A 14,246-nucleotide genomic window follows, 5' to 3' on the forward strand; every position below is an offset into this window, starting at 1 on the left:
CCAGAGCATATGACGCGCAAATAATAAAAGAGACAATGGTCGATACATATCAGTGGATGGTGATCCCATCATTGCGGGAGAGAGTGATGTAACTCGAGACCTTGATAGACAAAGGCTTCGTTTTGGAGAATGAAGGCGGGGGTCGCAATTGCCCATCCTTGACTTCAAAATCACAGAGATCGTCAGGCTTCGCAATGAACGAAGCGGTAGGGCGTGTTCGGGCAAGGGCTTCGACGATGGTGTCACTCCACAACCCTGTGCATTGCTTGTTCAGCAGCTGGAAATATGGATTAAGGGCGGGAACTTGAGAATCTATAAAAAATCAGCACGGCCGTGGTATTGTAGGTGGAACTTGCTGCTTACCCAAATCTAGGAAGCGAATCCTCAAGAATTCCAATGCAGCTAATTTGTCGAGAGCCTTGGCACCAGATACTACAAGACGCTCAAACGCATTTATAAAAGCTGCATCCGTGACGCCTGAGCCATCATTCCAGACTCCGTGGGGTCGGCATACATTCTTAACGACGATGTCAACACTTTTCAGGCGGGAGGTTCGAGAATTTGACAATTTGGCGGCCTGGTCAAAAAACGACCAGCAAATTCTGCCCGTATATGATAAATGCTCCAATGTTGGAATCGCCTTCGCCATCTCCGCACATAGATGCGTCACGCTAGCAACTTTCTTGAAGAACATAGGAGACACCGCCTCTCGACGGTAGTCAGCCTCCAGACATATATTCAGATGTGTAAGACTTTGGGGTAGCTTGGGTAGAATAGTAGCCATAGAGATATAGCTCTTCGACTTTGGTTTTGCGTAAGTTGCATGCCATTCAGTGAGGTTCGGCAAGGCAGAAGCGATGTGTTGGAAGTCATCATTTGATCTAATCAGATTCCACTGTCCCTTACAGACCAAGGTTCGGATGGAATCAATGACCGGCAGGATATTGGCTGCAGGGGCTTGAAAATGCTGAACCATTGGTGGTTTCTTCCTTTCCCCGCCCTCCAAAGTCAAAATGCAGGCCTCTGCAAATGTCATCCTCACAAATCTGAACACTTCTTCCAACGTGCAGTTATTTGAGGGTGATTGATAAGTGATGGTAGTACCGGTATCTGCTAGGTTTCCAAGCGCTCTAATCACGAGGGATCGATCAGGGGTCGTAGATGGAATCCGAAGCGTACGGTCGAACGCAGGGTTTTTCTGTTGGAATACCGGGAACCAGAACTCGATATGCTTGACATAGGAACAGAGATGGCTGTGTCGGGAGAACCAGAGCATCGCTTGATCCACAGATTCCCTTGTTCCCTTGATCTTCAAATGTCGATAGAGACGATCCTGAATGAGCATTTTCCACTGCTTGCTCACCAAAGCCAATTCCGAGACTTCACGTCGTCTCGAGTGCCGTAATGCTGTTCCCCAGCCTCGTAGGATCTTTGTATTGCCGGCAGTCGCGGTTCTGGAAGATGCTGAAGCCCTCACCCCAAACAGGTGGTCCAAGATACACTCATGAATCTCGATCGGCAGATCGATGAGAGAGGATTTCGAAGAGGTTCGTTGAGAGGATTTGTTTGCTGGGAGTGCTTGGGCATCTTGTGCGGCCATGTCTTCCAGCAAGTCAATGTCGAGAAGCCGCTGCGAACATTGTATGCTTCCTTCTAGCAGTTCTTGGTGGGGAAAAGGTGTGCTTTTCGGCCGTGCTGGAGGCACAATATCATCTTCGAACCCCTCAGCCTTCAGTTGGTCCAGAGGTATCGATCGCACATTTGTCGGGGTCGAAGGTCCAGGAGTTGCAGGCGTTGAGGCAGTTGTCATAATTGGAGTTAACAGAAGAGGGTGGCCTGCCTCATCCACTCGAGACATGGCATCTGTATGCATTGTTTGTACTAGCTCTTGAAGTCTCTCCTACTTCATTACAGGTCGAAGAGTTTGGTGCGCTTCATGGAATGCAATTTCGCCTGTTTGTGGAAGTGAATGTATGATGGCCGGCACCGGAGAGTTGTATGCAGAAAAAGAGGCGCTTAGAAGGTAGACGCGTTCAAGACTCGCAGGCTGCCATCGAGCATGAGTGAAGCAGAACAGGTAGAGTGGGTGTCGCAGGCAGAGGTAGCAGAATCGGAATCTGTCAAGTTGTCACAGACGAGGAGGCTGATCCGTGGCAGTGCTTGGGGCGGCGGGCGCGGGCGCGGGCACCCAATAAACCTAATAAATAAATGAATGAAGATCGAATGGGGTGACGACGTCGTGCGCTATGTTTTGCTGTGCGGTGCTGTGCTGTGCTGGACGGGGGGAGTGACCTAAAGCGTGCTGCTCCTAGCCTGTTCTGTGCTGGGTGTTTGGCCGTTTTGCGATTTGGTCGTCCCGTTCGTCGCCGTCGCCGTCTGCGAGATGGGAATATGTCGCTCCAGATCAGTGTTGTGTTGGAGGTTGGGTGAGGGAAGGGAAGTTATTGAAGTGAATTGAGGTGAGGTGAGGTGAGGTGAGGTGAGGTGAGGTGAGGTGAGGTGAGGTGGAGGAAGTCTGGGAGAAGCCGAAGAGGGAGAGGGGAGGGGAGGGGAGGGGAGGGGAGAAGGGTCTCTCGAATTTCTTGGCAGCCTCTCCCCATCTGCCCTCTGCGGTCTGTGGCCTGCGGTCTGTCCTCTGTCCAGTGTCCAGTCCAGCCTCAGCCTCAGCCTCAGCCTCCGAAACCGAACGATGGTCCAGATCTAGGAAGGTAATGTAGGTAGGTAGGTACTTTAAGTTAAGTGTAGCTCGGCTGCTCCTGTCCAGGCCAACCCTTACGAATACTGCACTGCACCAACAGCATTGCACCGCACTTTACTTCGTTACGTCGGGCCATGACCAGACGACAGATGAAGTGCAGCAGCGCAGCGGGAAGAAAGGGGAGGGGAGGGGAGGGGATGAAAATAGCAACAACGAAATAACTTATGAAACGAAACAAAGTAAAGGGCTGTAGCTGTAAAGCAACCCAAAACAAGCCCCAAGCCCCAAGCCCCCAAGGCCCAAAGGCCCTACCCCTACCGCTACCGCTACCGCTACCGACGGACAGACCAACCTACCACCCAGCCACCCACCGGACAGACAGACAACAAAGCAGATCGCTAAAGCTGCTCCCGGCATACCTCGCATACCTACCTATTCCTATTTGCGAACCAGATTGCTAAGGTAGATAGGCAAGTTACCGACGTCCAGATAGGGATACCTTAGCTATTCGTTACCTACCTACTCCGTACTCCGTATACCTACCTAGCTTTCAGTGGCACGTTCTGCTCCTGCTTCGGTGTGCAGACCCGCCCCTGCCCCGGCCCCCGGCCCCCGGCCCCCGGCCCCCGCCCCCAACTTCGCCGTTTGCCGCTCGGCACTCGTTCTGTCGTTCTCTCACCACACTCCGGTCCTGCCTCACCTCACCTCACCTTACCTCCTCGGTGTCTCCAAACAACACACTCAAGCCTCAACCCTTGGGACACCCGAGCTTATAATAGGTACCTTGTAGTATGGCGTCTGGACGAAGTCATTCGGGGTGCTGGACCTGTAGAATTCGGTTAGTACTAGGTAAGTTAGCCGCCTGCCTAAAGGCCTTCGCGTCTCTCCATTCAATTCTACCTCCATCCACCTCAACATCCACATCCCTATCCCTATCCCTATCCCTATCCCTATCCCTCCCCTTCCTTCCATGCTCCCCCATTGCCATTCACCCGAATGGCAAAGCCAGCGAGTTGGCAGGGACTTCTCATTCATTCCCTTTCATAACATTCCATTCATTTCGTTCCATTCCACTGACCATGCTTCTCAGGAGGAAAAAGTGTGACGGTAGGTACTTAATTTAGACTCATGGTCTATTTCCGTCACCTTTGTCTTCTTCCGCACACATTTCACGTCTGCACCTGCCTCTGCCTCTGCCCCTGCCCCTGCAAGATACACGCATTAAGCATTTGTTGTCCTTACGTACCTACAGATCTGAAGCCGAGCTGCGGCCCATGTTCTTTTCGAAATATCACTTGCCACGGATACGGAGAACGGCCCCAGTTTGTATGTCCCCTTCAATGTTATGAGATCGTACTGTGCCCTTTGTCGTCATATTTTATGGATATGATAAGGAACGCCATACTGTTTATTTTGATCATTCCATAGTTCCAGGTTTTTGTCTCCACATTTTACTGATTTGCGAAGATGTACGATCCGGAGCAACAAAGGCAAGAGATTGAAAATATCCAGGTGAGAAACGACTTTTAACGCTCTGTATATCTTGGTGTTCAACTTTCGAAATCCCTGTCCCAATCACAATTCCAAAATATCTCTAATCGGACAAGAGAACAAGACTTCAGGTACACTAATATGGATTAGCGAGCAGTCAGCGAAAGCTTGAAAGCTAGGAGGTCCTTTAGGGTGTCGAAGAGGACTGCAAGGGGCTTCAAGTCTCAATCTCCCGTGTCCAATGTCCCTGAAGATGCAGCGTCAAGGTTAACACATGCGTACCAAAGTCAACTTTCGCTAGAGGCCCAGTTCCAGGGGCAATCAACTAACGACAAAGTTAATGTTGCAACTCCACTTCCTGTTCGCGATCCATGGCCCTCAAGTTTTACTGCTTGTCGACAGCCAGCTGTTCATACGTTGGCAAATCCGAGCAGACGCTCCTCCCCTAAAGGTCTTGACGAAGAGAAGAGAGCCTTCCAACCTTCACTGCCGCCTCTTCCACCTGTTCTACCGTCTATCGGACAGCAGCAGGCCACGAGTGAGAAAGACTTCTCTGTCATCATGAATTACCTCGACAACATATTCCCACTGCAGTTTTACTTTTACCAACCCTCTGCGTCCGATCGAGGTCGAGGTTGGCTGCTTGCCTTGATCCTTAGGTCAAAGTCTGCATAGTAGGTTCTCCAGACACGGTCCATTCTCTTGTATTTGAGTCCCGAGAGGACTTCAAGTCACGGGATACTGCTGACCCTCCAATCGTGCAGCTACACAACTTTAGCCTTTGCTTCTTTGACCAATATCATTTTCCAGCACGGGGGTGATAGTAGCGCACAGCCGGGGCCTTCTAAGAAGCTAAATGAACATCATACTCTCGCCATCACAGAGCTTCAAGAGCCGCTGGAGCGCTTGTCTACAATTTCCGGAAGTGCTGAGCTTCTTAGAACTGGCGCCGAGATCCTAGCTTGCATTATCCAGCTTCTGTCAATTGAAGTATTCAGAGAGACGAAGTATTTCAAAGGTTACAAAAATGACTGGGAATTTCATCTGGACGCCGCTTCAACCGTGCTCTGGGTGATTGAAAACGGTCTTTCGCAAGAGTCAACTTCTTTGGCTCTACCAATCGTGAGCGAAGACGATATTTCCCGATTACCTGAAAGCTCTCTCGGTGACATAATTGGGTTGAACTTTTACATGACTACTTATGTCTGGGCTGATATCTTGCGCTGCGCCTGTTTCGGGCTGCGGCCATCTGCTAGTCCATCATTAGAGTACCTGACACATCTCGAGGATGGCACTATTCGTTTAGAACAGCTCATGGGATGCAGAAACTGGGCAATGATTGCGATACGAGAAATCGCGGATCTGGAGGCATGGAAGATCGATATGCAGAGGCACAGTACTTTGGACATACCAATGCTTTATCGCAAGGGTGCGGCCATCGAAAGCCGTTTGGCCAATGGCTTAAAGAGTCTTAAAACACCCGCCATTGAGCAAGCATATATCGATCAGATCTCCGACTTGACAACAGAGATATATGCCTTATCTGCGCAAATCTATTTGTCCATTGTTCTATCGGGCAATTCTCCTTGCATTCCTGCAATTCGACTCACCGTGGCTAGTTGTCTCACCGCCATCAAAGCCCTTCCTCAGCATTTGATCGTCCGAATAGCGCTCCCATTCTGCATTGCTGGTTGTATGGCATCAGATGAAGAGAAAGACAGCTTTCGGACGATTCTTGAAGCTGCCGAAGCCGCTGGATATCCTCTGGGTATGCTCTGGAACTCGTTAGATGTCATGGAAGAATTCTGGGAAATGAGGGATGGAGGCAAGCCCGACCCGAAACCATATTCTGGAAACAGCGGATGCCCCTGGACCATCGCAATGGAACGGATGGGAAGAAAATCTCTTCTCATTTGAAAATGGACTTCTAGGTATTGGCTGGGATTTATCTCGCGATTCTATTCGGCCTTGAAATGAGATTCAGACACTGACAAGTGCTGGGACAACCCAAGAATACTGGCTGTGACTGGGTCTATATCAATTGATACAGTTCTGACTGAACACCATTAGCAAACCAAGACTGCAATAGTACAGGAGACACTGAATGCGAAGATTTTGATTCCCGACCTCGTCCGGGATCTACTTCGAACTGCGATGACATGTGGATTCGCGGCTGCGAGGAACCAGCGAATCTGTATTTGTACTAGCTTCGGAAGCGAGTAGCTTGAGGAGTTGAGCAGAATTACAACGGCGGCAGCGCTGGCGACGTTGACGAGTGTAGTTGGATTGGTATGAGAAACTTTAAAACCTCCTAGGTCATAAGGAGTGTTTCTTTCACGTTTGACCTCCTTCAAACAATCTCAGCGGCATTCTAGATTGAAGATCTCAAGATGGACTGGCGAAGTCATACCACAAGTCGACAACGTCGATCTCTTTGATTGGGAGTCCCGAGCCAGTATTGTTGATCAACACATCTAATGTTCCACACACACGACATTCAACTTGATATCTGCAAAAAGATCTCGAATGTCTGTCTCTGCTCGGATGTCAATGGATCTATTCGAAGCAGCAATGCTAGGATTGATGTTCTTGATGTCCTAGACTGTTGCCTTAAGTTCTCTAGCATTTTGTGCGACTAGGACGATATCTTCTGCACCCGACTTCGCAAAGAAGCTGCGAATGCCTGAGTCGAAGATCAAATCTGAGGGAACAACTTGGACTTGTTCTGGTGACAGATACCTTTTTTTCCAGCCCCTGCATAGCTCCAGTGATGATAACGACTTTTCCTTTCTGGGAGAAATATTCCTGAGTGACATGTAGTTCTGGATACTCATCATGATATACCGTTTTCGTGAACTGGGAGCTGGTGACGAAGGAGTCATCTGGGAGTTGGGCGAGCTGATCCATGATGCCTGACTGTTCGATGACTGGCGTATGTGGTGAAGATGAGCTGTAATTGCGCTTGGTAAAGTCTTGATATTTCTCTGGCGAGGTACGCAGCATACTATGATACATTTCTTCGGAGGGGATGCTCAAGAAAAAATATGCAACAACTTGGACTATTCCGGCAGCTCACTTCAAGCTCGGACGATGACTCCAAATCACATGTGCCACCTAAAGACTTCGTTATATTGCTGCTATCCATAGGCCGACAGACTTCCACACCATACACGGCTAGGTGGCTGAGATTATTGCGGCCGATAAAATAAATGCAGTGCGATTAAGCTGTGCAACCCTTCAACCCGACATGCCGGTCACTTTTTACCCAATTTGTGTTCATCAAATTAGCTTGCATTATATGTCGGTAACAGAGCGCACAGCGTTAGGGAATGTGAGGCGATTTCAAACACAAGGCTCTAGCTGCGTGCGGGATCTAAAGGGCCAGAATCTTATATTACGACGATACAAGATTATTGTTGCTTACACGAGATTCAGTTGCTAGTTGCTACGTGCGACAGCTATATTCAATGGGACTTCATATCTGTATCTCTCTTGCCACCGTCCCTCGACCAATAGAGTAAGCACCCCTCGCTTAGAAATGCGAACAAAACATTGAAACAACTGGTCCTGAAGGAAAGCTTAGCTGCTTTCCTGACCAGTGTTATTTATCCCAGACACATAATCTGAGTCCTTGAAATTAGTAAAGTCGGTGGTTCGGCGGATTTGATTGAGTTATGAAGGGCTCTTGGATCTTTTGAAGAGCTGTCTTCAAGTCCCGCAGCGCTAGTGGTGCTTCTAATGTATTGCATGTGCAGGGATTCATACATCTATCAGCTACTATGGCAGAATACTGAGAGAAAAATTGCGGCCAGAAAGTAGATTGTATTGTATTAGAATTTTATGGTAAGAATGTTATGCCGCCTCTTTTGATTTCTTGTGTTCCCCTACCATTTCTTCTAGTCCTGTCATCCCTTGAATCCACCAGCCAGATGCGAACACTACCCCGTTGTGTATGGGCCGACCTCTTCCAAGCTCGAGATTCTCCCTAGTAGGAATTCCAGCTGCCTGTAAGCAGCTCCCGGCGTATACTGCGCGACGAAATGTCCAGCTAGGTTGACTTTCACGAAAGTCAACCCACGCTCAGAGTGTGTAACGCCTTGGTGGCCTTGGCCGGCAGTGTTATATTGGGGTGGCGGGTATGGAGTGGGATTTGCAACGAGCCCAAGAATAGTATTAATGCTGGGATTGGCCGGCACATAGAAGTTGGACGTGGAACTCGGAGCTGTGCGGAAGCCTTGAAGGCCACCCCAGGTCTTAACAAGTTAGCCTGTACTTTACCATGTACTTTGCGCATCCAGAGTACTAGACTGAACAGTAATTCTGGGAACGATTACGTGCTGGTGAAGTAATGCTTACCATGTTTTGGATGGTTATCAGGGATCCATCCGCGAAGAGCAAAAAATCAAGGAGCCCATGTGCTATAATGACGTTCTTTGTACGGTCGATCACGGATGGTAGTGGGCCAAGTCCAGAGGGAAGTGACTTATCACCATCCACTTTACCCTCGAAGATGTTGGGCTTAAGTTTACATACCCAGAATTCCGTACGCGGGGCATGGATGGCTTTCTGAACATCAGACCGATTGAAATAGTCGTTGGGACCGCCTCCAAAGGATGGGTATCCCAGCTCAGACCAGAGATACGGGCAGAAATCTGTCAGGTGATATACGTTGAAGCATGGATTGGCGTAGTAAGCGGCTCCAACCACACTTCCATAAATCTTACAGCCAGGCAAGTTTGGGGGTGCTGGAATTGGCCCTTTAGGAGGGAAATTAGAGGTGTGTTGGGTGTGATAACTCGTGTATCCACAAGCATTTGCTGCTGCTTTGAACTGTGCGACTGTATTTTCGTCCAAGCCCATAACATTGTTGTACCTGGAAGCTAGTCAGAATTTTCAAGTATTATACTCACGCAGCCAGACGGCAAATGGAACTGTGTACTTGCTTTTCGAGTGCAGGTACAACGGGGACTGCCTCTGTTAGCTTCGCGTTATTTTGATGTGGAGTCCAGCCTGCGAACCTTCTTGTAAGACATCCTGGTAGCTGAATACAGGGTCGCTGATATAGATACCCGAGACATTGAAATAGGTCTTGTTACCATTATCTAGCATTGCTGCAGATATCCATGGCACGTATTGCCCCGCATAGCTCTCACCTCCAAAGAAAATCTTGTAACCTTGTATGGAAAAGGTATCTACGAAGTTCTTCCACTATGCAAAAGTTAGTATAAGAATCTTCGATGCTTTGGAGGTATAATATTTAGGCTCTCAAGATATGTGATTCTACATAATACAATATGAATGGAGGAAAAGGCAAGGCCCGTACTTACGAATCCCATGAAATGATTGGCTACATCCTTCTCATCTCTGACAGTGATGTTTCCTCTGGAGAATCCGGTACCAACAGGTTGATCAACGTATATGACATTCGTGAGCTTGTTCCAACTGTAAGCTGATCAACTTGTCAGTCTTCTCGTCGCATCTGAAGGGATTGTGACGACGAGAGCGATTATGCCGATGATGCTGTAAGACCATGACTCACAATTGGGGATGGGCTTGTATGTCCCAGGTTGCCAGATGAATGGCCCTAGCAGATGTTAGGACACTCGTCTTCTAGCTGGAGAAATGACTTACCACTCTCCTGAAAAACACCTGAGAGAGAACTACACCCGGGGCCACCGCTGAGCCAGATCACGATTTCTTTCTTAGCTGCTGGGTTCGTTGATGGAGAAAACCAAAACCAGAGAGTATCTGGATTTGCAGCAGTAGGGGGCCCAATTGGTAAGGAACCAGCGTATGATTCCCCGATGTCGAACTAGGGTATAATCGACGTTAGCACGATCTAAAACATTTCAATGAACCAAGTTAGACATCTAGACTGAAGAATTATCGTCAAAAGATTCCAGAGTAGTATTCAATGGTTGAGAGGAAGACATCATATCGCTATGTCATGAGCGGGTGTAAAGACAACCAACCACTATGCCAAAGTATACATACATCGACTTCTGGCAAACCATTGCCCTTAACAGCAAATTCTAATAAAAAGTTAGCTGACCCGACAGAAGTATTATTCAATCAACTCACTGGAAGTCTTCTGGGTCAGAAAAAGTCCTCCACTAGCACGAGGAGATTTATTGGCAGATCGCTTGAACTTTGCTGCTTCCGGATGCGGATTTTGGGCTCCCACCAACAATACCAAAGCCAGTAGAACAAGGCATGTATTTGACCGCATCTTGGAAAACACCGAGATATCTGTGCTTGAGAAGAAGAGTGACAGGACTTGAGCCATATATGCACTTTGTGGACTCCGACAGTCCTCCAGTTGAGGGAAGACAAAAATGGAGTGTTGGCGTTTGTATTCGGAGTCTCTTCTGGAGTTGCAAAGTGATAAAATTGTCTCCTTGCGGCACAACAACTTGCCGGCATGGGTATCCCAATGGTACCGGGTCGGTTCGTTCCTATCAACCAGGTACCTTGACCAATACAAAACCTTCGCTAATCAGGTGGTACATAGAGGAATATCATCTCTTTGTCTGAGGCGCCTGCACAGCGCCACCAAATGCAGAACTCACCAAAACAGAACACGGGTAGATGCAGCAATGCTATGTATCAATTAAAGTCTAAGACTGATCCAGATATGTAGCGGCTAGGAGAAACATCGCCATTGAGAACTCCAGTGGGAAATGGGTTTGACCCTCGCTTGCGGGACATCCAGTCAGCAGCGACTTCGCTATCATGACCAACATGTTCTGGAACTCTTCTAATACTGCTCTAGAAGCCAGCACAGTGACTCCATAGGCAGGGGTCAAGATGCAGAGGCCTCGTGGCCTCCTTCTGCGCCATTCCTGCACGAGATTTTTGAATTTCGGATGGACTGCATGCAGCGATGCAAGGGAGAAATTTGTTATTGCACCAACATCTCAGGTTATTCCTATCCCGCCACAGCCGAGAACATTCGGAGCCAATGAACTTGTAAAAATGTTGGATCTCGGCTGTCATACGCCAACAAAGCTTGAACAGGTCAACAAAACGTCGTTCGCTGTGGAAGGTCATGGGAGCGAGATTCTACTGAATGCAGTCGGTAATTATTGCAATATGTGCATATGCAGGTTGGTAGCAACAGTTTTACCAGCTAGCCGATTGCAGCAAGTAGCGTATGCGTCATGCACAGACTCAGCTGAAGATGGCCAGAATAAACTTCAAGAAACAGAACATACAAGATAGGAGGTCGAGAGATGCTGGGGCTGAAGGGACCGGCTTGGAGTAGCTTACCTAAGTGGACGCTAAATAGATAGTTCAATGGATTTATCTATCACGTCTTTGCAGTGCGATTCTTGATTGAAAGGAATTTTCTTTTGTCACGTGTGGCCTTGCTACCTATTGCGTATGACTCGTCATGAGCCCAATGTTTCTCCCCTTTGCAAAGACCATCTCATTACATGCACAGTATCCTGATTAGTATGGTGATCACAATCCATCATACCATATGTAGATATTTGTACGATCACAAGAATGTGTCTTGAAGTTTGCTCAAAATCAGGCTCTACCAGTTCTTAGTTCCCTGGTTATCGCTATCTTTTGCTTGACCGGTTTACTTGAATTAATGTGAGTCGATGCTGGCCTACATAGTTACTGGTACCCTAAAAATAACATCTTACCTCGGGCTCATATGTGCACCGTATCTCACAAGCTGATAACTAACAACAAATGTTTGCACTTATTGGTAGAATAATAAAAGTGGAAGGTTGTGTCTGGGCAGCAGATATTGAAGTTCTCGGCACATGCCCGCCACTTCGCTTAACAAAGTCAACAAAACTAAAATTCCGATGACTTGAAAGTCGTCATATCCAAACGCCCAGCAAGACAACCCACAGAACAGCCAAGTAGATGTCATTTTGAACGAGAAAGCCACAAAATTGAAGTTGAAATCCAAAGGGAGAGTTCTTTGCGAGACTTCCAACAGACGGTTGCTACAGGCGCTCTGGTTATCACAAGCCCTAGAACGAGAGACCTGGGATGCAAAGGTCACTTATGCACTTCCTTGGGGGGGAGAGACCTGCTCTCACAAAACTTGGGTGTGCTTTCCTTATGTTCTCGCATATAAAGCCAAGGAGGTACCTGGAGAGGGTGAATGTCCCTGGTGAAGTCACTCAACCAAGCCAGGACGCTGTCGCTCATGAACGACCAGAGCGATTCTTGTGGTCTATAATCGACCAGAAACTAATGTATCTTACGGTAGATATCAATAATCAGCACTCATATATCGCAGGTATCTATGATTATTAATTGTTGATTCCAGCATCGTCGCCTGTGCTGCCACCTCGCTCCCGCTCCCTCCAATCTGGCCTCGCTTAATTCTAACCCCCTATTGTGTTCCACTTCACAATGGCAAGCGAGCAATAACCCCAAACTCAATAGGAGAAAATAGCAGCACTGAACATAATACTAAGTATCATCCGTATTAATTATGGCAGCAAAAACAGAGAAATTACAAATTCTTGGCCTCCTCGGAACCTCACAACATTCTTTCCTTTATCTTCAGCAACGACAGCTCAACGATCTTTCTCCCCAACACCGCCTCTTTCAACTGAGAAGCCAAAGAACAATTTTGTCAAAGGCTCGACTATTTTCTTCATCTCAACATCAATCGACTATCATCCTCCTTCCAATCTACACACGCACTCCTCACTCCATCTCGTTACATCCCATCTCTCTATCTCAACAACTACCACAAGCCGCAACAATGGTCAGAACCAGAGGAGAGAATCCGAGAGGCATCCAAAGCCCACTGACAAGCATCGGGAACCAGCATGTCTGTCGCTCTCGACCAACCCCATCACCACCGCGAGGAGCCGCCTATCCTCCTGGGATGCAGTTTTTCTATGACGAGTACGTCGGTCTTTACGACGATGACGTCTCAACTCTGGACCTGGAGGGGTCAGTTCGCTCCCCATCTTCATCCGGTGTAAGAGCGGCGATTCGCTCGCCGTCCGTTGCATCGGATGTCATGGTTTATATTGGCGATGATGGTGAAGAAGGCGATGATGAGAGTCAATTCTCCGAGCCAGCTGTCGAGACCAGACTGTCGGATGACGAGGAAGATGAAGGCAACGCCATCGTCATCTCAGATGATGACCGCACGATTATTAGCATCTCGTCGAAATCAGAGAGCGAGTCGTCAGACGACGACATTTCGGATCTGGATCTTACCGCTGGAGACAACGATGACGAGGACGACGATGAAGACGAAGACGACAACAGAACTAGTCCCGTTCCCTTCTCCATCTCCTCCTCTCCATCCACGAACCACACCAAGTCTCCAAACCGAACCATCGCCGCCTCTCCTCCCCACAGAAACGTCTCTCCAGACCATACCATCTCAGTTCCTCCTTCTCCCAGCCAATCCATCTCCAATCCCCCTTCTCCAGACCGCACCATCTCCGTCCCATCTACTCCCAACAACCAGGAAGATGGACCAGCCGCCGATCGAGACCAGAAGGAGTCACCCTCTCCTCTTCGTCTCCCAAGAGACACCTACCAGGACGACAAGGACGAGGACATGAGCGACGACGGAATTGTCGATTTCCAAGGACCCGACCTCCCTCCCTACGTCAATCAAGCACCATCCCACTTCGTCCGAGCATACAGAGGTACCACTACCATCTGGAGCGTCGTGGAGTGGGAGAGAGATGGACCAGCCATTCTGGCGGAGGAGGCTGCGGAGCGAGAGAAGGAGAGGTTGCGCCGGAGACGTCGCGCGAATAATAGCGGACAGAGCAGATTAGCGAGACAGCGGGCTTGGAGACAGCGTCAGCGCGAGGGGCCTCGAGCACGTGTGAATGGTAGATTTGCGTAGGGGGTGGTGTTTGTCTGGTGCATGTTCTGTGGCCTTCGAGCGAGTGGTTCGAGACTGGTGGCATGTCTGTTAGTGGTGCATTGTTTTGGTGGAAATCCTGTGTCTATAAGGGTTCTAGCTCGTAAGTTTGATCTTCGCATGTCTCTATGCCTTCGGGCGATATTTCAGTGGAGCTTCATTCTCCGCTTGCTGATAACATTATCT

General features: G+C 48.5%; 4 protein-coding genes across 4 annotated transcripts; 2 read left to right on the forward strand and 2 right to left on the reverse strand.

Moving 5' to 3' along the window:
- Positions 1–49: 49 nt before the first annotated feature.
- ONS95_006175 (uncharacterized protein) lies at positions 50–1,873 on the reverse strand (the record flags this gene model as incomplete). Its single annotated transcript, XM_058499621.1, has 2 exons — positions 50–312; positions 364–1,873. 2 exons carry the CDS (start codon positions 1,871–1,873, stop codon positions 50–52), a joined length of 1,773 nt encoding a protein of 590 aa, XP_058350665.1.
- A 2,292-nt stretch (positions 1,874–4,165) lies between these two features.
- Positions 4,166–6,106, forward strand: ONS95_006176 (uncharacterized protein; the record flags this gene model as incomplete). Its single annotated transcript, XM_058499622.1, has 3 exons — positions 4,166–4,210; positions 4,340–4,863; positions 4,954–6,106. The coding sequence occupies 3 exons, from the start codon at positions 4,166–4,168 to the stop codon at positions 6,104–6,106; spliced, it is 1,722 nt and encodes a 573-aa protein (XP_058350666.1).
- Positions 6,107–8,127: 2,021 nt separating this feature from the next.
- ONS95_006177 (uncharacterized protein) lies at positions 8,128–10,418 on the reverse strand (the record flags this gene model as incomplete). The annotated part of the gene is made up of 9 exons (XM_058499623.1): positions 8,128–8,442; positions 8,546–9,062; positions 9,133–9,157; positions 9,208–9,397; positions 9,517–9,638; positions 9,729–9,773; positions 9,821–10,001; positions 10,184–10,221; positions 10,271–10,418. 9 exons carry the CDS (start codon positions 10,416–10,418, stop codon positions 8,128–8,130), a joined length of 1,581 nt encoding a protein of 526 aa, XP_058350667.1.
- Positions 10,419–12,929: 2,511 nt separating this feature from the next.
- Positions 12,930–14,042, forward strand: ONS95_006178 (uncharacterized protein; the record flags this gene model as incomplete). Its single annotated transcript, XM_058499624.1, has 1 exon — positions 12,930–14,042. One exon carries the CDS (start codon positions 12,930–12,932, stop codon positions 14,040–14,042), a length of 1,113 nt encoding a protein of 370 aa, XP_058350668.1.
- Positions 14,043–14,246: the final 204 nt, after the last annotated feature.

This window comes from Cadophora gregata (genome assembly GCF_030347475.1).
Source record: "Cadophora gregata isolate MNR1 chromosome Unknown scaffold_17, whole genome shotgun sequence".
In the NCBI taxonomy this organism is placed as follows: domain Eukaryota; kingdom Fungi; phylum Ascomycota; class Leotiomycetes; order Helotiales; family Ploettnerulaceae; genus Cadophora; species Cadophora gregata.